Source organism: Papio anubis, chromosome 6, assembly GCF_008728515.1.
Source record: "Papio anubis isolate 15944 chromosome 6, Panubis1.0, whole genome shotgun sequence".
Classification (NCBI taxonomy): Eukaryota; Metazoa; Chordata; class Mammalia; order Primates; family Cercopithecidae; genus Papio; species Papio anubis.
The window spans coordinates 55183316-55208092 of NC_044981.1; the positions used below are offsets into that span (position 1 = coordinate 55183316).

The 24777-nt window shown below is 37.3% G+C and overlaps 1 protein-coding gene across 30 annotated transcripts in view; it reads right to left on the reverse strand.

The window, feature by feature from the left end:
- The window catches only part of DST (dystonin), a 488658-nt gene that overhangs the window by 180613 nt on the left and 283268 nt on the right, over nt 1-24777 (reverse strand). For all 30 annotated transcript variants that reach the window (XM_021936750.2, XM_021936748.2, XM_021936745.2 and 27 more), the window contains 4 exons: nt 24171-24337; nt 4752-4864; nt 4546-4652; nt 2214-2333 (listed from right to left, as the gene is read on the reverse strand). In XM_021936750.2, the coding sequence (XP_021792442.2) occupies nt 2214-2333; nt 4546-4652; nt 4752-4864; nt 24171-24337 (507 nt within the window). The remainder of the gene's footprint in view (nt 1-2213; nt 2334-4545; nt 4653-4751; nt 4865-24170; nt 24338-24777) is intronic.

Below are 24777 nucleotides of genomic sequence, written 5' to 3' on the forward strand. Positions count from 1 at the left end.
TGATGTGGGTTATCTAAAATTTGATGAGGGTGTAATTATTGATGTGAGCCATGCTTTAGTGCCACACGGGGATCTGGATAATAATAAACTATGCAGTGTTTACTAGTGCTCTACTAAAAACCTCTCGTCCTCCAAACAAGAAAACATACCCTTTAAAAGATGCACTTCCCAAATGCTGTACTTTAGCTTTCAGTCTTTGGAAACATAATTTGAAGCAATTCCCATTAAGAAAGGAACAAAACCACTCTCTTCTATTGCATGGTTCTATCCTTCAAAAAAAAACTTCTTAGCAGAAAGGGCTAAAATTTGGTTTCAATGTCCCAATGGCCAATGTAAACATATTTTTTTAAACAAATGAAGATAGATGCTATTAGTTGATGGGGCTATTATTACAGAAGTTTCAACCGTATAATTAAATTATTATCTAGTTTGTATATATTAATTTGGGAACCTCTTAAATATAGTGTATTTATTAAAAGGGATCTTCATAAAAATTATGTAGATAATGCATCTCCATATTTAATAGAATAAGTGTGTACTAATTACTTCATTCTAATTCATATAGCTATAAAACAAGACCCTGTAAATCTTTAGGCTGACACATTTCTGAAAGATTCTATTCAAAGTTCTGCTAATGCAATTATCTGGCATTTCCCCATGATGTATTTTCTTTTCTAATCTATGTCTTGTTCTAGTCATCAGCAAGTACTCTGATCACTTCTTCTATAACTAAGGATCTACACTAATCAGAAGCCAGTACAATTCATCCAAGGGTCTGAACAATAGAAATCCATTTGGAAATAAATGTATTGGAACATGAAATCTGAAAATTGTTTTGAAATCAGAATGCAATGTTTCAGGATGTCTGTTGGTCATTAAGCACCAAATGCTCCTATGTGCTAAACACTGTTCATGGCACCACATGGTAGTTGTAGGGAAAAGTTTTCCTACCCTGGAAAATTACATGTCCATGTAGGGAAACATCACACAAACAGCTTGAGAACACTTAAAAAGTATCATATCATCAGATGCCAAGTAAATTCATGCCAAGGACAAACTCTCTGTGGCAATGGGAATGAAAGCTGTTCCACAGATGTTCTGTACGGAAGCAGGAGCACAATGAGTAACTCTAATGGAGCTCACCCCAGGTTATTACAGTTTTCTCTATCCCAGTTTGATCATGAAAATAAAGTTTACAAACCAAGGAAGTAAGGCTTTGTAGGCAATATTCGCATTATCAGCTTCTAGAAATAAAGTAGACCACCTTGCTATTATAAAACCACATATGCAAAAGAGACAACTTACCCTTTAATACGTTTACATATTTATAATGACCTTTTTTTTTTTTTTTTTTTCAAATGGAGTCTTGCTCTCTCACCCAGGATGGAGTGCAGTGATGCGATCTCGGCTTACTACAACCTCCACCTCCCAGGTTCAAGCGATTTTCCTGCTTCAGCCTCCTGAGTAGCTGGGATTACAAGTGTGTGCCACCATGCCAGGCTAATTTTTACATTTTTAATAAAGATGGTGTTTTACCATGTTAGCCAGGCTAGTCTCAAACTCTTGATCTCAGGTGATCCACCCACCTCGACCTCCCAAAGTGCTGGGATTACAGGCATGACCCACTGCACCCGGCTTATAATGGCTTTTATATCTGCAATGTCTGCCTCAAAAGAGTGCCCTAAGTTTTTCACTATTAGAAAATGTTTTACTGAAACATAAATTCACTTATACGGGAAGTCAGACATGTATTTTCAAATTCATGGTGAAATACAGTGTGTACCTCTTCCTGCACAAAAAATGCCCTCTGAAGCAGTTTTTAATAGGACTCAACCACAGGCACACCCCCAATCCAGTGCCACATTTGTGTGTACTTCCCAGGGGCCCTCCTACCTCAGCCATCCCCGGGAACTTCAAGCATTTCCTATGTACTAAAATCAATTCGACAATGCAGTTTCAGAGACTCTCTCAAATTAAACCTTTAACCTCTCAACCAAAGCTGAGAGACTACAGCTAATCTGTTTTAACTGTTAATGTTTTACCTCCATTTTCTCTGTATAATAAGAGAGATGAGTAAACAAAAATTTTGCCTACTTATTAATGGCTTTCCAAGGGCAACTTTTGTTGAATTTCTAAAATTACAGAATTATTATAGCATTACTTAAGGGTTTATAATCGAATCAATCCTATGTAATTTCTATAGTGACACTAACCTTCAGTTCCACAGGATTATTAGGAAATGTTCTCTCAGACATTGTGGTCACATGGTGTCTAATCCATTGGATGAGGTAGTTCACCATATTCTGGTATTCAATCCATTTGACTTCAACATCCTAGAACAATCAAATGATAGAAAAGGTTCACATCTGTAGATAATAACATTCATATCTAAGACAATTAAGTTGGAAGTCATTCTGTAAACGTACGTATTTGAAGCCTGACAGATAGAACCAGCTAAATGTTTTCTTACTTTCACCCAGCCCCAATCCCTGTCACATAAACACCTTTAAAAAGATGCTATCAACATTTGGCCACTAACACTAGCCTTATGAGTGCCAATTCTGATCCAAAGAAAGGGGCTGCCTGGAGTATTGTATTTAGAAGGCTTTTGAGGCTCAATCTAAGCACTACAGAAAAAAATCCAAAGTCAATTTGGGGTGTTTACCAGGGCTCAGGATGGGGGAGTAACAACTTGCATAAGCCAAGTTAGTTGCCATCTTTGCCAACTATTTTAGATCTAAATCTACTATGTATAAGACTGACCCAATATGTAGGAAACCAGATATGTATGCAAACTACAGGAAATGTATATGGTGGGATTATCCAAGTAACTCATTAGGCAAACTCTTTAAAAATGGAGGAAACTGGAAGGCTACCAACTGCTCTGTTTAAGTATTTGATGAATGCTTATTATGTTCAAAGGTTGTGCTGAGTGTTATAACAAAAAAATACTTTAAGACATAATACCTATTGTCAAGTTACTGTCTAAATGCAGAGGCAAGAGAGATACATAATATAAACAGGCAAAATGAAGAGCAGTATTTAATTAAGTGTTGAAATGTTGAAATAAATGAAATGGGTAGTATATGCTAGTTGAGATAAGAATCAGGCAAGCATATCTGTGCCTTAAAATAGTTTCTAAAGGCTTCTTGGGAAAGGCAGCATCTGAGATGTTCTGCAATGACTGGTAAGTAATTATTGGTGGGGGGAGGTGAGTGGGGGCACTGAAAAAGTGGACAAAAGGGGAGTCCCAAGTGAGTAAGGACACTGACATGGAAATGCCCTGTCTACCAGTAAACAGTTCATATTGGGAAATCATAGCTAAAAAATGTAGGTAAACAGAATAAATATATGCAGTTTTAAATGTCAGAATATCTAGATTGCATTTAACTTTGCAAGGAATATGTAGCCACTGAAAATTTTCAAGCTAAAGACATCAGGTTTTAGACAGATTAATTTGGCAACAGTGTGCAGAGGCAGTGGGAAGAAGAACAAAATGGAGATGGAAAGCTGTAAGAAAGCTAGCAGCCTAGTTCTGCAGTGATAGGCAGCAGGATCAACATGGAGGTAGTGAGAAGCAGCAGCAAGAGATGGCCAAAAGAAACATTCTGAAGCAACACTCAACACTGAATAGTCAGCGGTGAGCATGGGAACAGGCTACTCAGGGACCCAAAGAGCATGAAGCCTTTGAAAAGAAGAACCTGAGGAAGAATATGGAAACAGGTCTAGAAATAGCACACAGAACTGACAGAAGCAATCAGAAAAGGGAGCTCCTAATCCAAGGGAGCTAATCCAAGATGAGCTCCTAAATCTTCAAAGTAATGTAGGGGGAAAAGGTATCTGCAAAGAGGAAGGCAGAAATCCAAGTGAAGGGGCTCATTCCCAAATATGTGACACATACAGGGTTTCCTGTTCTCTTCCAGAAATGCATAAGCACTTGTTAGCATAACCACCAAAAAAAAAAAAAAAATGCATCACTGAAGTGAATTATACAAACCTTTAAGAAATAGCAGACTAATAAAGAGCTGAAAGCTATGTGTCAGAGACCTTCCCTGCTTACTAAGTGGCTCTGCTACTTTGGTCAAATCCAATAACTTTCCTCTGGAGCCCTCCTTTAAATCCTAAAAGTGTTATCTAGCCAACATTTCATAGAATTGTATGAGGTAACAAATTTGAAATTGTTTTCAAAAGTGAGATATTTTATACATACAAAAAGATAGCAAATACAGCAATGTAAAACAGCACCCAGCTAAAAATGGAAAACTCTAACTTTCAGAAAGTTAAAGCTTTTATTTATAAAATTATCAGTAACTATAAATAGCCTCTTTTATTTATGACACAAAAGTTTTAATGAGTTATACTTTAAATTTAATGGTAGAATAATATCATGAAATACACATAATATCAATTCATCAAACAGCATATTAACTCAAATTCTTTAAAATATATTCAACATTCAAAAACTGCAAAAAATATTATCAGTAAATGCAGTCAATTGGTCATTACTGAATCAACAGCTTCCAGTGTGGAAAAATCAATACTCACATTTGCACCAATGCCTTCCCCACCTTCAGGGACTTTAGGAAATGCATCATAGAGAGATGATACATAAGTTATTACTGATTTTTCATCAGGTGAGGAGACATCGACATCTAAAAACAGCAACATAAATTAATTATTTCACAAGGTTGACAAATTACTTTTGATCAGACTTTCATGCCAGTCCACATATAATCAAGAAAACAACTCACCTTCAGGGTCCAGAAGTCTTATAACACCAATTTTTTCTGCTACATAAAAAGCATGCTCTAAATTTGCAAGGTTGCTTTGAACAGCAACAGTATTCATATCTATCAGGTCCGGCCTAGGAAAAAATTCACTGTGTTAATTAGGCTTTCTCATGTGCCAATTCAACATTACATTTATATATGTTTCCATTTACATAACAGCGTCTGCTAATATTAATACCAAGCCTGCGTTAAAATGCAGACACTTTCATCAAACATTTAACATTGCTCACTTATCTCAGAAACTTTTATATCTAAAGCAAATATAACATGGAAAATATAACAATTTGAACATACATAAATTTCAACAAAGTCTACAAATACATCATAGTCAGAATACATACGAGTATTTGTCCTAGTCAACTGATTTAAGCTATATACTACTTCAACAGCATCTTTCCAATCCAACCAACATCTTATCAGTATTTCTCCTCAAAGACAAAAAGTTTGTAGCTTAGTACAATACTGCGTCCATGGCCTCCCCATTGCACCATACCCTTTCACGTCACCTATCTTCTATAATCCTATTCATTCTTCCAAGGAGAGATCAAGCTCCACATCCTCTGTGGGGCCTGGCTGATCTTCCTAGCCCTTATGTCTGTCTCTGTTCCCTGAACTCATACTTCCACCCTGCACCACACGATATGGCACTTAGGATAATCTTAGACTTCCTTGCCCTATTAATTCACTGTTTCATGTACCTGTACATGTTGTTTCTCCCAAACCATCAACTCCAAGATAGCAAGTACTATGTATTTAAAAAATTTTGTCTTTTATCCTTCTGCTGAAATAAAGAATGATATATAGTACACCCTCAACAAATACCTACTGATAAGTTGGTAAGTAGGTTGGTTCCTTAGTAATCTGAATTGTAAATGAATGTCTAAAATAAGCAATAGTATATGTTTTCACGAGCACACATGTATGCATGTGCCCCACACACACACAGTCACACAAACCAGACTTCATATCTTTCTAATTTGTGAGATTTACATAACACCTGAAACCATGCAAAAACTTTGAAGCTAGCTCTATCTACATGAGAGAGAAAAAGATTCCTCAAATACTTCTTATAGAGAAAGTGGCAAAATATGGACATTGGAGACTTCACTCAAGGCTAGAAGCCAGTCAGGAAACTTGGATCTCAAAAACAAAGCATTGAAAGAATACAGGAACAATGTGGAAACAGGAAAGCCTTCAAAAAGAGTGGTACTCACCACCCAAAAAAATCACTGAGTAAGAGCCTGTTGATAACTTACAAAGAAAGCCTCTCTACAAGCTCCACAAGCATTCTTGTTTGCTCAAAATAATCATTTGGGGAACCGCAGAAAGAGTGGGAGGGCTCAAAGGTAGTGTGGGAGAAATGAAATGCAAATTATTTTGTATACTACTTGGCAGGCTGCTTATACGAAAAGTTGTTTGAAAATAAATCATTAATATTAGAAAGGTAAATGGCAATTTGTGGTAAGAAAACTCTTTTTTGTGGTGAGTAAACAGACCTCTCAAGAAAATCTTATACTTTTATATCACTTTGCACTGTTCATAATCTGGAAATGTCGTTACCATTACCTACATGATAATATTCCAGGAAATAATTAGGAAATCCTTTAATGTTTTCAATCTACCATCAATACAATCACTCAAAAATGATTCTACCATTATTACAGGAACAATAAATCCACTGACAACTACGGAAGTAAATGACAGACCTCTAAAAATAACATTTTTTATTCACATAGAAACATACTGAAGAATCTGCCAACCTCAAGATTATTAAATAGGTATGTATAGCAGTCTAGACAAAAACAAGTATCTGAAGTTCTTTCATTAAAACACTGTTTTGTTTCTGTAAAATTTGCACCTTTTGGGGAAATAAAAAACAGCCTTTCTAAGTCTGCCAAATCTCAGAACAAGACATGGCATGTTATTATGAGAACCCTGCCATTAGCAAAGAAAGTAAACACTGAGTAATCCCAGAGGGAATGAATAAAGTCATTGAAGAATCAAGTTTTTCAACTAAGAGAATAAAACATAAAACTTCCTTCAGAATGACACAGTCATTTCAACACAAAAGCAGCTGTAGAATACAATGAGTCTGAGTAAGTCATCTCTTTTATCATGATGTTTAACACTTTAATGGAACAAAAACCGAAATGGTTTTCCTCCATTAAAAGACAGCAGATAAAGAAAATTAGTTAAACAAAAATGGGAAAATGGAAAACTTTTAACACCACTACAAAGCTGGGTGTGGTGGCTCATACCTGTAATCCCAGCATTTGGGAGGCTGAAGAGAGCGGATCACCTGAGGTCTGGAGTTTGACACCAGTCAGACCAACATGGTGAAACCCTGTCTCTATTAAAAATACAAAAACTAGCCGGGCATGGTGGCAGGCGCCTGTAATCCCAGCTACTCCAGAGGCTGAGGCAGGAGAATCGCTTGCCGAGATCGTGCCACTGCACTCCGGCATGGACAACAAGAGCGAAAGTCTACCTCAAAAAACCACAAAAAACCACTATGAAAATGTAATAGCCTATAGTATCTGAAATGCTATTCCTCCCTTAGCTCATATCCTAACAGAGTGGTGGTCCCTTTGTCTTTCAAATCTGTCTTTCCTCTACCTGCCTGAAGCATCCAGAAGAGGCCTGTGCTGTGTGTGTCCTGTCCACTACTTTCTTTATTCATAGTCTCACTGGGATAATACAACTTTCAAAAACTTCATTTATTTTTCACATATAAAAGATACTTTCATTCTAAAGGTTTCATTCTTTGTAACATCTTTTTGTGGAATGTTAACAGGAAATGTCTTTTCCATCTTAGGTTTGACTAACCGAAGAGCATTAGACTATATTATAGTGACCATGTTCTCATGTTATATTTTAGATAGTTGAACATTAACTATTGTAACTTGCCTGTTTTATGGAAACCTTTCCAAATCATATAACGTGATCCTTCGCCACTTAAAGTAATAAATGCTAGTCTTTTTATGGAAAAAAAGGCCATTCTCTTACTTTTTTATTATTCTATGATAATGTTATCTTTTCAAAATGACCCAATCATCATGCATTATAATTCTTTAAACATGTTTATATCCCAGCTTTTCTTTCATAAGCAATTAAAAGTAGCTTACAAAGAAAATACAAGATAGCATAAATTTTAAATTAGAAGTATAAAACCAAGAAAAGGTCTTAAAATGAAATTGGAAGTGAAACTAAAAAATTACAAATCACTTATATGCAAGCTTAGTGCCTTTAATTTGTTTTAAAAATATAGGGCAGAAAGGTATCAAAAAATGCTATTGTCATAATACAAAACAATTTTGGGTAAAAGTAATGTTTATCTTTCATACAACACCCATCTTAAAACAGCAATCTCCTCCAGACCAAATATATATATATATATGTGTGTGTGTGTGTGTGTGTGTGTGTATGTATCTCCACAGGCATATATACAAATACAGGCATGTTGGCATTTATGTATAGATAGGTATATGTATGGATATAGTATAAGGATATCACCACCTACCCTAACAGGTAACCAAAGCTAGCTGAACATAAAAATTTCATGAGAGATTTTTTTTGGCATAAATACTTCCAAGGTAACATTTCAGTACTCCAAAACTTTATTAATACATTAGCTCGCATGAGAATTAAATAGGATTCTGCAGGAACACATGACTTCCACAGTGTTACAGATGGCTAAAGATTAGCACAACAGGCCAGGCACAGTGGCTCATGCCTGTAATCCCAGCACTTTGGGAGGCCGAGACGGGCGGATCACCTGAGGTCAGGAATTCCAGACCAGCCTGGACAACACGGTGAAACCGAGTCTCTACTAAAAATACAAAAATTAGCCGGGCGTGGTGGTGTGTGCCTGTAACCCCAGATACTCGGGAGGCTGAGGCAGGAGAATCACTGGGACCCGGGAGGCAGAGGTTGCAGTGAGCCGAGATCACACCATTGCACCCCAACCTGGGTGACAGAGCGAGACTTTGCCGCAAAAAAAAAAAAAAAAAAGATTAGCACAACAGACTACCTAAGGCTTCCACAATATATCAAGTCAAACATCAATACACTTAACTGCAAGGAGCATGAAACGACATCAAAACACTTGGAAAGGAAACTCTTGGAAACATGGCAGAGGGGACACTAATTAAAGTTAGCTAAGAGAAAGAGAAAAATGTCAGCTAAGAGAAGAGTACTTTAGTACCACGTTACCAAATCCTGAACCAAAAACGTGACAATAGCTGAAAAGACACATATGGGAAATATCAATGGCCACAGTCCAAATTGGGATTTTTTTTTAAGGATGAAAAAATAAAGTGACTTAAATTCATAGAGTCTGTTAGGTTATGCTGGCTCTCAAGTGGCACTCAATAGTTATTTATGTGGATACAAACAGTAAGGTTCTGGCTACCCTGCATCTGCTTTCCTATGTTTGAGAAATTTCCCTTTCATAAGTCTTGGGGGTAAGGAGAGGACCAAAGCCCATTTTCCAATACAAAAACAGAAACATGTCAGGTTTTTCCTGACTCTTTTCTTTGCCCAAGAAATGTCCACTGCATACCTCACCCCTGTACATGATATTACCTGGCCAACTCGAATTCTTTCAGTAGACTCGGTTCCACCATCATTTCCTCCAGGAAGTACTTTCCTCTGTTCCCAAATGCCATCTGTTATCTTCATTTCTGTATTTACCACATTTTTCATAACCATACATCTGTCTATCTCTCATATTGAACCATGGGCTTCCTGAAGGCAGAGCCTGTGTTTTGTCCATGTTTATGTCCTCAATATCTAGCATAACGCTTAAAACATGAACTTTTGAGGATTAAATAAATAATAAAGAAATAAATGAGCTATGGGGGCTGGGACATATCAGTGCTTCAAATTCCTGGAGATATTTTTCATCCTAGACTTGTTCCTTCTCTTTTCACTAATTTCTACTGACAAAACCACCACCTATGGCTTCTAGTCAAGTTTTGGAATCTTTATCGAAATCCACATGGACCAGGGTACAATGTCATAGCTTCCCCATATCCTACACAAGCACACACCCTTTCGAGGTTTCTTAAGGCTTTGTCTCTCCTAAAAAACAATTTGGAAAGTGGGCACAGAGTGAGGACAACAAATAGCGGTGAAGTATAAAAGTTTCAAAAAGCACACACTGCTGCTTCTAGGTTCTCCTCCCCTCTTATGCTCTCATGTGCCCTCAGCTTCAGCTTCTGATAATGTTGCCAGTTGGGATACCTTATAAAGTAATAACAATCACAAAACAACAGGGACTAATAAATACTGATACCTACTATGTGGCAGGTAATGCATTAAAGGACTTAAAGCATTATCTCACTTAATCGTCTCAATGACCCTAAGCATAGGTTGTATTATTATCCTGAACTTACAGATGGAAAAAAAACAAGCATAAGGAAGTTATATAACTTGACCAAGAACACAAATCTGGTAAGTGGTAGTCAGGGTTTGAACTGAGGTCTGTCTGACTACAGAGTCTGATTTCTTCTCTGCAATATCCTGGTATCATAAACTGAGAACTAACTAAACAGTAACACCCAATATGAAGCCGAGAATACAAAATAAAGAAAATACAGAACAAATTATACTTCTACTACTGGGCAAATCGATAACGATGTTGGTAACTCCCATAAACAAACACAATAATGTCTATGTATATGTATGTGTGTGTACTGACACACTCAGAAAAAATAAATCATAAGAAACATGATGAAGTTCCAGATTATTACCAAAACAGAACTCATCAATGCATCCTATACCAATGTTTCCCACACTTGGGTCCTAATACAGATTAAGAATAGAAAGAAAGGCCTGGTTATCTGCATTTCAACAAGTTTCTCTCCCCTCTCTCAGGTGATTCTTTTCAGGCGTTTGATAACTAAACCATATTTAAAACCCTTGTTTCTAATAATTATTTAATTTTCTTTCAAGATTATAAGCATTTTGTATTGGGGACAAAAAATCCACAATGTCATCAGGCAATTATATAACGACACAAACAAAAGCACCCACAAGCAGAAACATGCTACTGTCTTATGCCCTCAGCTGGAGACAGTGAACCTTTTAACTCTTTTTCAGTGTTTATTTTTATTAAATATACAAGAAAAGAACATATTTAAATGTTAGCAAGGAGGGAGGGTGGGCGTGTCATTTTATGTTTGCCCAACTCTGGAGTACACTGTAAAATAACGAAGCCTGGAAAAGATAGCATTTGGTCACACACATATATATATTTTTAATCAGAATCAAAAACCCACCTAATCTTTGTGACTTGAGATATCTTATCACTTGAAAAACCACTGGGCCACAGTTTCATTCTTCAATTTAAAACGGAAAGACAAGACAGAAAGAAGAATGGTGGTTGTCAAAAGGGTGGAGGGAGAGAGAAACGGGGAATTAGAGTTTCATGGGTACAGAGTTTCAGTTACGCTGGATGAGAAGAGTTCTGGAGATGGATGACGGTGATGGTTGTACAACAAGATAAATGTATTTAATGCCACTTAACTATCAACTTAAAACTGATTAAGATGGTAAATTTTATGTACCTTATCACAATCTAATTTTTTTTTTTTTTTTTTTTGAGACAAGAGTCTCGCTCTGTCACCCAGGCTGGAGCGCAGTGGTGCAGTTTCAGCTTACCACAACCTCTGCCTCCTAGGTTCTAGCGATTTTCCTGCCTCAGCCTCCCGAGTAGCTGGGATTACAGGCACCCACCACCATGCCCAGCTAATTTTTGTATTTTTAGTAGAGACAGGGTTTAGCCATGTTGGCCAGGCTGGTCTCGAACCCCTGACCTCAAGTGATCCGCTTGCTTCGGCCTCCCAAACTGCCAGGATTATAGGCGCGAGCCGCTGCGCCTGGCCATAATTCTTTTTTTTTTTTTCTTGAGATGGACTCTCACTCTGTCGCCAGGCTGGAGTGCAATAGTGCAATCTCAGCTCACTGCAACCCCCGCCTCCCAGATTCAAGTGATTCTCCTGCCTCAGCCTCCCAAGTAGCTAGGAATTCTTTAAATTTTTAAGAGACCGTTTTTACATATTTGAGAGAAAAGGCTAAATTGAGGTGGAACACACACACACAAAGCACAGAGCTGTGAGTCTGGTATTCTGTGATTTAGTCCTAATTTGCTCTCTGACTTTGGACACACATCCTGTAACCTGTGTTTCAGTTCTTTCTGCAGAAAATGAGTATCAAGAATTATAGAAATTAGAATAAAAATCAGCTACAGAGCATCTGGAAATGGGTATGAGTATGGGAGGGAGGACATTATGGGCTGGTGGTAGCATAAGGTTCAAAGAACTCAACTGATTTACCCAAGATCTCAAGAGATTTACGTGAAAATAGTTGTGAAACTTAGTATAAAGAGCAATGTGCACAGGTTACTAAGACGTATCTATTGGCATAAAAGCAACACCACAAAAGGGTAATCAGAGAAGACAACTTGATGCTTTGGTATGCTACATAGAAATAACTCTTTCCAGTCAAAAAACTAGCAAGTTCATTCATTTATTCATTCACTCAAAATTTAATATGCATTTACCATGTGCCAGGAAGTAAGGCACTGAGAACAGCCACTGTGCATATGGAGAGCTCAGAGCTCCAAAGGGAGCTCAGGAGTAAACCAGGAGAAAACCTGGTGGAAGAGCACTCAGGTGATGAAAAAAGACATGCATAGGTCTGTGGTTGAAGGGCACAGGACTACAAGGAGACCAGTGCATGAGTGGGGAGCCAGCAGCCAGGGGAAGAACATGGTGAGACATGGGGCTGGATGTGTGGCAAAGGGCCAAGACAATGCGGACTCTCATGAACGTCTTAAAGGATTGTAAACTTTTTTCCTAAGAGCTATGAAAAGCCATCAAAATGCATTAAGGAGGATTGGAAGAGATTAAATGATCAGATCTGGGGGTGGACAGAGAAAAAAATTTAAATGGTCAAAGAACTCCCACAGAATCCAGTTAAGTGGCCACGGTGGCTTGCAGAAGAATGTGGCAGCAGTAGATAAAAAGTGGTCAAGTCAGGACATATTTAGAAAGGCAAATCTACAGAACCCAGTTACATGGCAATGGTTATAGTAAATAGGGCTGTAAGCATGGATGAGAGACAACACAGAGAGAAAAGAAAAAGTCCAACACGCAATCTTGAAAAACTCCAGTGTTTACTGGCCTTGTGAAAGAGGCCAAGTTTACAGAGGGAACTGAGCAGGAGCAGACAAGAAGTGGGAGAAAAACCAGGAATACAGTGCCATAAAAGCTAAAGGAAAGAGGATTTCAAGAAGAAAAGAATGGCCAATAGCGTGAAATACTAAAATGTAAGGAAGATGAGGCCTGAAAAATATCCACTGGATTTAGCTACACAGAAGTCACCCATCACCCAAGAATAAGCGTTTTAATGAATTATGGAGTAAGAGACTAGATTAGTATGTGTTGAAGAATGAGTATGAAGTGAAGAAATGATGATGGAGAGGATATTGCCAACTCTTCTGAGGACTTTGGCCTTGAAGGAAAGGAATGATATAAGGTAGTAGCTGGAATAAAGCATGCAGTTAAGGAAGAGTGTTTTTGTTGATTGTTGTTTTATTAACAGAAGAGGCTGCAGCGTACTTAAAATCCAATAAGAAAGATCTATTGAAAGAAAAAGATGAATATATACAAAAAAGGTTTCTAAGGCAATGACAGAGATAAGATCCAGGGCACAGCAGGAGGGGACAGGTTTTGGGTGGGTGGAGAGAGGACTCCTGTGTTGAAAAGGAGCAGGGGTGTGAGGATGGGCGCAGATGAAGATAGATTTGTGTCTTTGGTAGCAAAAAAGACTCTCTACTTGTTGGCTTCAATTTTCTCTGAGAGTAGGAGTCTAGATCACCTGTTAACACTGAGAAAAGGTGGTGGGAGGAGGTGCTGTGAGGAAGAGAAGGGTTAATCACACAGATAGAAAAAGACTGCTGGCCAGAACCATTTGAGGCTGGTGATGATGAAGTTCTAATGAAATCAATCTACCCTGAAGTATCGCTTTCTCTGGTGTGCTTCCTGTGTGGGGACATGCACAGACAAAGCACATGGCTGGGCTCATACAGGCTCAGCCTTTGCTGGCGAAACAGTACATACTCAGCAGTTTGCAAGGAACTGAAAAGGGATTGGGTGGAAGTGTAAAACAAAACAAAAACAAGCCTCATTCCATTTACCTAGACACCATTTTTAGAACACCTTCTATGCTACAGAACAACCCACACAGAGGTGACTGAAGACACATATGCCACTTAACATCTGCTTTTCAAAAGATCACAATAAAAATATACATTCAATATGTCTCACTATCCTATGACAGCAGAGAAGTTACCATAACAAATTCCTGAAGATGACTGTTTCGATTAAATCATGTTCAGGCTTAGCATGTCCTTACCGTTCTTACTGGTGCAAAAAGCAGCTCACCTTGCAAAAAAAAAAAAAAAAAAAAAAAGGCCTGCATAACTCAGTGTGGACATCCCTTCATGCTCATATTTGGGCACAGATTAGAAACAAGCTATGAAGGTAATTTTCCCTTGTTCTCAAAACTAGGTGCCTGAGTTTTTTCAAATGTTCTTCTTTTTTTTTTTCTACAAAGTGACTCTCCATTAACAATAAGGTAGACAGCAAAAATGAGAAACAGTATATTTATAGCAAGCTTAGTACTTCGAGGTTAGAGTCTAACAACTTCAATAATTAAAAGATACCTAATGAATTATGACTTTCTCACTTCACAAAGAACAATAAATCCAATAAGAGCCTAAATTTTAATGAATACAGAGAATGGTATTGATGTGGATAGAGAAGTAACTCCTCCAGTACCTATATTTTAGTGAACTAAGAAAAGTAAAATTTAAGTAAACTTTAGTGACTAAAGGATAAATACACCCTCCCCAAAAAGGGGGTAGTGGGAATCAATTTATTCTTATTATGGTAGAAAAATAATTCTCAAACTACTTCATATCACAGACTAAGATGAGAATGTGAATAATCAAGTCAAAATACAAGAAGTGTTAAAACAAACAGATGGAGAAGAAAAACAGATGGAGTTACATATACCGGCTGCACCTGTAATGTAAAAGAAATCTTCATGTGAGAGAAAGGTAAGAGAATGCTAAAGGGAAACATGACAAAGGCAGGACTTGTCAAGTTTCTAAGCAAGGAGAGTCTTGATCAAAACCCCATCTTCCCTCAAGCTCTACAGCCCTATTGTTAGTGGATCAGTGGCAGCATGCAGGGGGAGGGGAAACTCATGTTTACTACATTCTTCCTGAATTTCCAGGAGAGTAATAGGCAGTCTCTCGTATGCTACCTCAAGACAGTCCCACTCTAACTTTTTTTTTTTGTGTGAGACGGAGTTTCACTCTTGTTACCCAGGCTGGAGTGCAATGGCGCCATCTCAGCTAACTGCAACCTCTGCCTCCCGGGTTCAAGCGATTTTCCTGCCTCAGCCTCCTGAGTAGCTAGGACTATAGGCGCCACCAGTTAAAAAAAAAATACAAAAAGTTAGCCACCAGGCCTGGCTAACTTTTTGTATTTTTAGTAGAGCTGCCATTTCTCCATGTTGGCCAGGATGGTCTTGAACTCCTCACCTCAAGTGATCCGCCTGCCTCAGCCTCCCAAAGTGTCAGGATTACAGGCATGAGTCATCACACCTGGTTGACCCTCTAACTTTTTCAATGATCACGTCACTGAAATTTGTCAACTTATTTGGTCATTTTTCCCCCCTAAACTCTTAACACGTGCATGCTTAGACTAACAGCTTGCACATCAAACAGAGTGAAACATGGGCCTGCAATTTCATCACTGGGATAGCTTTAAAAGCTGAAAAGAAATAATTTTATGAATGAAAGGGCAAAGTAAAAGAAAGAATAGAAAAAAAAAAAGAGTGGAGCTTAGACCTGCTAAAAGGTACTTAACAATAAAGAGGTGTTTGTTTCTCAAAGGCATCATGGAGGGAAACAGTGCAGAAGGGGTATGCATCAGTACAACTCTTTTGACAGACAATTCAGAGGTACGTCTCAAAATTTTAAATGTAATACCCTTTGTCCCAGCAATTCCATTTCCAGGACCTTATCCTATGGACATATTCACATGCCTCACAAAGACACATACAAAGTTCAATACAACAGTTTTAAAAGCAAAAAAAAAAAACCAAAAAAACATAATATCCATCAATAAGGCACTCTAAATAAAATGTGACATGCATACAAAAGAATACCATATGGCATTTTTTTAAAATCACAGATACGAGAAAAAGTAAGACTGTGGTAAAAAGTGCCTGCTGTAGAAACTGCAACCAGGTTTGCCAGGCTCCCATGAAGAAGACAACCAGATGAGCTATCTCCCTACTGTGGCTGTGTCACTTTTTCAGTTTTCTGCCTCAAAAATGGAAGTAGGAGAATGTGGGCTATACCTTACATGACATCTATAAAGATCTTTTTCGGCTGGGCATGGTGACTCATGCCCATAATCCCAGCACTTTGGGAGGCCAAGGCAGGTGGATCATTTGAGGTGAGGAGTTTGAGACCAGCCTGACCAACATGGTGAAACCCCGTCTCTACTAAAAATACAAAAAAATTAGCCAGGCATGGTGGTGCATGCCTGCAGTCCCAACTACTCGGGAGGCTGAGGCAGGAAAATCACTGAACCCGGGAGGTGGAGGTTGCAGTGAGCCGAGATCACGCCACTGCACTCCAGCCTGGATGACAGGGCAAGACTCAGTCTCAAAACAAAACAAAACAAAACAAAACACACACAGTAATGGGAGGCTTCATATTACAGAGAATTTCTGTAAAATTAATCTAGGCAAGAAGGCCAGGAACATAAAAACAAAGTAATATATTCAGGTATTTCCTCTAAATATTTACATGCCAAATTACATCCCCCAAATTGTATGTAAAACCATATAGCCACAATAAAAATGGTCACCAGATGCAGACACTAACTCTTACAACTCGCTTGGATGCAGATGCATTACATTATAAGCAGTGTACATTAGCTCTTCACGAATTTTAAAATGCGATAATGGTTAGAACTCATCCATTCCTGCTCTCAAAGTTCAATCATTTGAGTTCATTTGGCAAGGTAAATAAGCAATTCGATTTTTTCTACACAAGCTGAAATACTGGTAACTATTTTTTAATTGATAACTTTCAGGCTATATGTGTGTCTGGCTTATGGCCAAACTAGAGCCCATGGCTGTGTGTATGCACACACATACACATACCCTCATACCTCTGCATTCTGCAGCCTGAAGGCTAAGTCAACACCAAGCCAACTTCCTATGGGAACATTTCAAACCCTAAAGGGCCTTCTCCCGGTATTAAACCAGTCCAATCCAGTTTAGCTTCTAAGGTGTGACTGAATTCATGCCTATGACTGAATCACCAGCCTCCAGGTCATACTATTAAACAAGCTGACTCTGACCACAGCTATACAATCTAACCTTCCCAGTTACAGCATCTTTAAACTTTAATATAATGAAATATCATGGCCCTATTATATTCTCATTCAAAATGCAAACAATGGACAAAATAATTGCTATCCAACTACATACTCAGACAAGTGAAAAGTTCCTGCCTAATTAGAAAACATTTAACTGCTTTGCTCCTGCATACAACCTATTCCCAAAATTTTGCATCTTAATTGGTTAATATACTTAAAACAAGCCTATGAAAAGACTGCCAGGGGCATTAAAAGGCAAATTATTTATTTATTTACATTTTGCTTTTTTATTTTTATTTTTTAAAAGCAATTTAAATAAACGAATGAGATAAATTAAAAACAAGAATAAGACAGGCAGAAACTAGTAAGCAGAAAAAATCTCTTCAAACACACACACCCCTAGTTTTAGTCTTGACATACTTCGTATCTTTCCATAGTGCCACCTCTGATTTGCAAGAGGCCCTTCCACACATTTTGCACTGTTCTCTCTGGCCTTCAGGTACATATTCATGTTCATGCCTGCTCAGGCAGACTTGTTTTTACACAGAGCAATGTTAGGCGCTGTTGTTTTGGAATTTGGCTTTCATTAATGTTCTAGGGCAGATATCCACTTGGAGAGAATGAGAGAAGCCAGACAAGTCAGAGGCTAAGTTTCAAGCTGGAAGTCAGAGCTTTACCTCTTTCAAAAAGAAACAAGTCAATTTTACTGTGATGCCTCGGCAAACCCTTAAATAAGAGGAGAGTTGAACCCTCTGCTTGTAACACCTACCTCTGAAGAATAAGCACTACTGCCCTGGATTTCACTCCTCTATATCAACCCCAACTCTTGGGGACTTATTAATCCACTAGTGTTTAAAGGATACTCCTAGGATCCCTTGCCTATTGGCTCTTGGTTAATTCTACTTTATTCTCTCTTGCTTTTAACCTACTTACACACCAGATGTTTTTGTGACATTCTTTTGATCTAAGTTCATCAAATCCAATATTCTTTGTTAGTCTTTTGATTGAAAATTAAGGTAAGATTAGGGGCAATAGTAAGGCTTATTTACCCACAGTTGTGGTTTTTAGCAAAAAGGTTGTATTACATTCTAAAAAAAATTAAAATATACAAACAGAACAAGCAGAAACTAGTACATATATGTAATATTTTTATTACTTGAACCTTTTCCATTGAAAACTGAACATAACACACAGAAGTTCCTAGAAGGAATTATGAACAGAATTTCCTAACACAGGTTTAAGGGAAAGACATAATGTATTTATCAGTGACCTATTTAAATAGAAGCTATAGAACTATCCCTTGCAATCTCTTCCACTAAAGCATATAACTTTCATTCTTATTACCTCCATTGCATAATCCAGGCTCTTCGTCCTCTTTAGGATAATGTGACATACTAAAACTGCTTAATTTCGCTGTAATTTTGCTCTTACTCATTCTAAGAATCTTAATGTTCTTTTATTATCCATAATTTTCCTTAAGTTGTTATGAGTTGTTGCTGATACTATTTTCATAGATGGCTAACTGTAAGTTAAACTGTAAAGCTAACTCTAAGTTAAACAAGTTCATTAAACCCTCATTAATTAAAGTTAAACAACTTTGGTAACTAATTAATTAGTTAAACAACTAAATTAGACCCTCATTAATTTCTTACAAGAGGCAAAGACCTTAGTTGTCAGTTCTATATGGTACTATTCTTTTAGTCATTTCTTAAGTTCATCGATAATTTTCATATATCTTTGCTGAAAATATAATTGATCTTCAGCAATGCACTATCACAGTTGTTCTGGTCAACAGTTCCATTTCTTGAAATCTAGTTTGCCTAAAGAAAACTATGTAAGTAGTTACATAGAAATATATGAAGATGAGAATTCAGAGCAATCACCTCTGTTATGTAAAAGGTATGTGATGTCAAAAACATGAGTTACTCTTTGAGCCTCAGTTTCTTTATTGATAAAAATGAAGTCATGCCATAAAGACGGCAACAACCGGACACTGGGGACTACTATGGGGTGGGGGGCAAGGGCTGAAAAACTACCTATTAGGTGTGATGCTCACTACCTAAGTGACAGGATCAGTTGTACCCCGACCCTCAGCATCATGCAATATACCCAAGTAACAGACCTGCACATATACCCCTAGAATCTACAATAAAAGTTGAAATTATTTTAAAAACAGAGTCACAATCTATTTCACAGGACTGTGGTAATTTTAAAAGCTAACACATTAAAAAACAGCTAGGACAGAAACTGCCACATGGCCAACATTATACATCTATTTCTTAAGTAATTATTTTGTGACTGTTACTTACTTTTTAACTTCATGGATCATTTTTATTCCGTAACATCTATAAACTACACTTATTATAAAAATTTCTCTTCATTGTTATTTCATATATTAATTCTTTCAAGAAACATGAAAATTATATTTTCCATGGAAAACTTTAGGATACTGAATTGTTAGGAAAACAAATACTCTTTATAGGGTTAATAAACATTCTTTTTATTTTCAAGAGTCATATTCTATATGGAAACACTAATAAAAATGTGCTGGACAATCCAAATATATTTGATTAATAACTTATAACAGTATAATTTATATTAATACAAAATGTGAAGGATGCTATTGCTCTGTTCCTATTTCAGATCAATATTTCTAAATCTTTAGAAGATATGCACCAAAAATTTTACTAAGTCAGTCACCTATCACAAATAATATTGGTTTGCTTTTAAGTCAAAAATATATTTTCCTTCTAATCTCTGGAGAAAAATTTCCTATTCTATCTTGAGGATGCAAATTTGCTGCATAAGGATAACCACATCCCTCTTTACATCCACTACAGCAACCAACAGAAACCAAGCCTACTGTGTCACCTCAGATAAATTTTATTGCCAAAGCCAAGTAAAATCCATATAAACGTTTGATCTAAATACAAAAAATAAAGCCCAATAAAATGGACATTTTCCACAACAAATCCAAATACAGCACAAAACTTATGGAAATAATTATCAAGGAAAAACAATTATTAAGTAAAAAACTACTCTTTTTTTGAGACAGGGTCTTGCTCTGTCACCTACCCTGGAATGTGGTGACACAGTCACAACTCACTGCAGTCTCGACCTCCTGGACTCAAGCTACCTACCCACCTCAGACTCCCAAGAAGAAAATGAGGAGGAGGCAGAAGCAGATAACGTTTAGGACCCTTTTTAGTCTAAAGCTGTACTAACAGACTATACACACAACACAGAAGTCAGGTCACAATAGGCAGAGTCAAGCAACTGAAAGTAGAGAATTAAAAAAATAACTCCAAAGAAAATTCTAAATTCTAATTCTAAATTCTCTACAGGTGTGTGCTACCATGCCTGGCTAATTTTTAAATTTTTTGTAGAGATAGGGTCTTGGTGTGTTGCCCAGGCTGGTCTCCAACTCCTGAGCTCCAGCAATCCTCCTGCCTCAGCCTCGCAAAGTGCTGGGATTACAGGTGTGAGCCAAGGCATCCAGCCAAGACATTACTCTCTAAATGTGATTATGATTGTCCAATATCAAAAAATTTGCACATGGTGATATTTTGACTGTTTATATTTGTCTGTTTTTTCTTTTAGAGTAAATCAAGGTATTCAACAGAGAGAAATACATACAATTCAACTCTCTTATTTCACATGCTGGAAGAAAAGTACTCATTTTTTTTTTTTTTAAGAAAGGCTCAATGACTTCAACTAAAAATGAAGTTCTATAGATGAAAGGTTTCTTCTAGTGAAAGAAACCACAATAACATTTTATAAGCTACAGAACAACAACAGAATTTCAGCAACAAAGAAATCTTGTAAGCATTTAAACCTGATACATAGTATTTTAACCGTGAATTTTAACAAAGGAAAATAAAGCAAACTAGGAAAACCAAAGTTCTAAGTTAAAGCTACACATTGTTCTAAAAAGTTATTGCTGTCAAAATAAAAGTTCAAAACAAATAACTAATTCAAAGACTCAAATTCTCACCTAAAGCAGTAAGAGCTCTATGACATCAAACTTTCATAGGAAATTTTAGGATCTCTGACACACACAATGAAATACTTAAGTACTTAGGAGAAAAATGCGTTTTATATATATATACACACACACACTAATTTGTATTTATAATTATTCATGAGTACTAGAGAGATAATGTCCAGAGGTCATTGTTTTTAAAAGTGGGGGTTTTTCTAATCTATTTTATTTTTGTAGAAATGGGGTCTTGCTATATTGTCCAGGTTGGTCTCAAACTCCTGGCCTCAAGCAATCCTCCTGCCTCATCCTCCCTGCCAAAAGTAGGTTATTTTAGAAGAATAGCTGGTTCCTATATTTAGCTTCTGCCTAAAAAACTTCAAAGGAGAGAGCAGAACACACCCTCAAAGAAGCACTGTTACAAATACTTTAGGTATCACAATTGAAATATTTTAATTCAAAGGCCACAAAGATTCTATCATTCCAAGTACAGAATGTGTCCAGCTGCACAGCCTTCTCATGGCCTCTCATTCTAAGTCACCTGGACAGTGCAGTATGATGATGGCTGTGTCTGCAGCCACTAAACCTTCACTCAAGATGATCTGGTGCTTTAAACAAGTGTAGGCAAGTTGATCCTGGTTTTTCTTTTTGATTCAGCAACCTACACCCACCTCTATTTAAATGTTGTTCCACAAAGGAAGGATACAATTATAGTATTTAAAAATAGGGGCCAGGCGTGGTGACTCATGCGGCCAGGCACGGTGGCTCACGCCTGTAATCCTAGCATTTTGGGAGGCCAAGGTAGGTAGATCACCTGAGGTCAGAAGTTCAAGACTAGACTGGTCAACATGGTGAAATCCTGTCTCTACTAAAATAATAATAATAATAATAATAATAATAATAAAATTAGCCAGGAGTGGTGGCAGGTGCCTGTAATCCCAGCTACCTGGGAGGCTGAGGCAGGAGAATCGCTTGAACCTGGGAGGTGGAGGTTGCAGTGAGCCAAGATCATGCCATTGCACTCTAGCCTGGGCAACAATAACGAAACTACATGTCAAAAAATACATTAATTAATTAAATAAAATAAAAATAAGGGCTCCTGAGTGTGCATATGTGGAGGATTCATTACAGTTTTTAGATGTTGAAATTTCCAAAATAAAAAGGGAGAAAGGAAAGGGGAGAGAAAAGAGAAGTGAAAGGAAAGAAGAGGAAAGAGAGAAAGAGAACGGGATGTCAAATCAAACAGAGCTGGCTTTGAGTCTAAGTTCTCTAACTTATTAGCAGTATAAACTTGGTAAACCTAAGGTTCCTTATTTGTAAAATTTGGATAATAACAATTCCTGCTTTATGGATTGTTAGGAGATTTGAATGAGATAACATGTGTATAGCATTTAAGAGAATATAGAAAGTTATCAAACCATTAACTATCCTATATAATTATTTTTATTGTAATCAAATAAATTTGTTAGTTTAATGACTTTATAGTTCATATATAGTTTATAATTTAATGACTTCATAGCTTTAGGAATATAGTTAGTTATTCAACAACATGACATAATATTTGTAAAACCAAAAAAAAAAAAACCTAAGATCAAGAAATATATCTTGATATATTTCTTGAAAACTGAAATCAAGTTTTCAGCCTGTAATCCCAGCACTTCGGGAGGCCGAGGTGAGTGGATCACCTGAGGTCAGGAGTTCGAGACCAGCCTGGCCAACATGGTGAAATCCCATCTCTACTAAAAACATAAAAATTAGCCGGGTGTGGTGGCATACGCCTGTACTCCCAGCTACTCGGGAGGCTGAGGCAGGAGAATCGCTTGAACCTGGGAGGTGGAGGTTGCGGTGAGCCGAGATCGTGCCACTGCACTCCAGTCTGGGTAACAGCACGAGACTTTGTCTCCAAAAAAAAAAAAAAAAAAAGAAATACATTATTTTCAGTAAATACTTTCTGGGGATTTAGCTTCTTATAAGGCAATAAGAACATGAACCCAAGAGCCAGATTGCCTAAGTTTGAGTTCCAAGTCTGCCACTCACTGGTTGTATGACTGCAAGCCAAGTATTTACTGTGTCTCAGTTTCTGTCTGTTTACTGGGATGACAATAGGGATGTTGTGAGGAGTAAATGAATTAACATATGTAAACTGCTTAGAATAGTGCCTGGCACTTAGTAAGTGTTATGTAAGTATTAATGTGGATTTAGTTGTTAATAATTCTCAACAGGAAACTATTTACCACCCCAAAACTGGCAATTGCTAAGCCCACTCACTAGAGTAATTAGACTAGGAGATACGAACTGGAAACTTGTGGGCTACAAGTCTGAACTAAACTCTAACCTTCACACTCAGCAGTTCTTTAGAGGCAAAATCAAAGCTTGCTATCTGCTAAGTTACTGCCAATATCCAAAGACATATTACAGCCGTGTGTGTGTGTGTGTACGCGTGTGTGTGTGTGTGTGTGTGTGTGTACACACTACAATTCAGAATGATGGCCTCTAAGTAGTGGAAATGTGATTTTTAAAATTTTTTTTATTTTCTTAAGCCAGAGTCTCACCCTGTCACTCAGGCTGCAGTGCAGTCACATGATCACGGCTCACCACAGCCTTGGCCTCCGGCGTAGCTGGAAATATAGGCGCCTGCCACCATGCCAAGCTAATTTTTCGTATTTTTTTGAAGAGAGAGGGTTTTACCCTTTTGCCAAGGCTGTTCTCGAACTCCTAGGCTCAAGCAATGTACCCACTTTGGCTTCCCTAAGTCCTGGGATTACAGGCATGGGCCACTGCACGCGGCCGATTTTTTATTTCAATTTTTCTGTATTTTCTAATTTTTTGCCATGCTTTTGCTTCTATAATAATAAAAGATAACTTTAAAATTCAGAAATGAAAGAAACATGTCTTACAGTTGTATAAGGAAAATATCCACAAATTCCATACCTGTATTTATGAATGATGGCATTAAATAATTTTCCATCTCTCCAGCAGGTAGTGAAATTTTCACACCGAATTCCAGCATAACCCTCTGTTGCCTGCTGTGTCCAGAGTAGCAATCTCTCTTTTGCAGACATATCCTCTGACTCTCCAGTAACATGGATATCAGATATCTAGATATAACAGAAAGTGTTAAACCTTTAGAAAGGAAGGAAGCTAACTCAGATTAAGAACCTACTATGTGCCAAGCACTTTCCAAATGTAAGATTAGGATAATAACAATTCCCGCTTTATGAGACTATTAAGATATTTGAATGAGATGACATGTGTATCGCACTTAAGAGAATGCCCCACATGTAGAAAGTTATCAAACCATTAGCTATTCTATATAATTATTTTTATTTAGCCCTCATATCTCTCCCTTACAAATTTTCCCCATTTTACATATAGGAAATAAATAAATTTTCTCCATTTTACATATAGGAAATCTGACTTTCAAAGAGGTTAACAACAGATTGAAAAAGTCAGATTTAACTCAATTGTGTCCAATTTAAAAGCATTTATTCTCTTTTCACTAAACCAAAACTCTACAGTATTGAAAATTTTACATTCT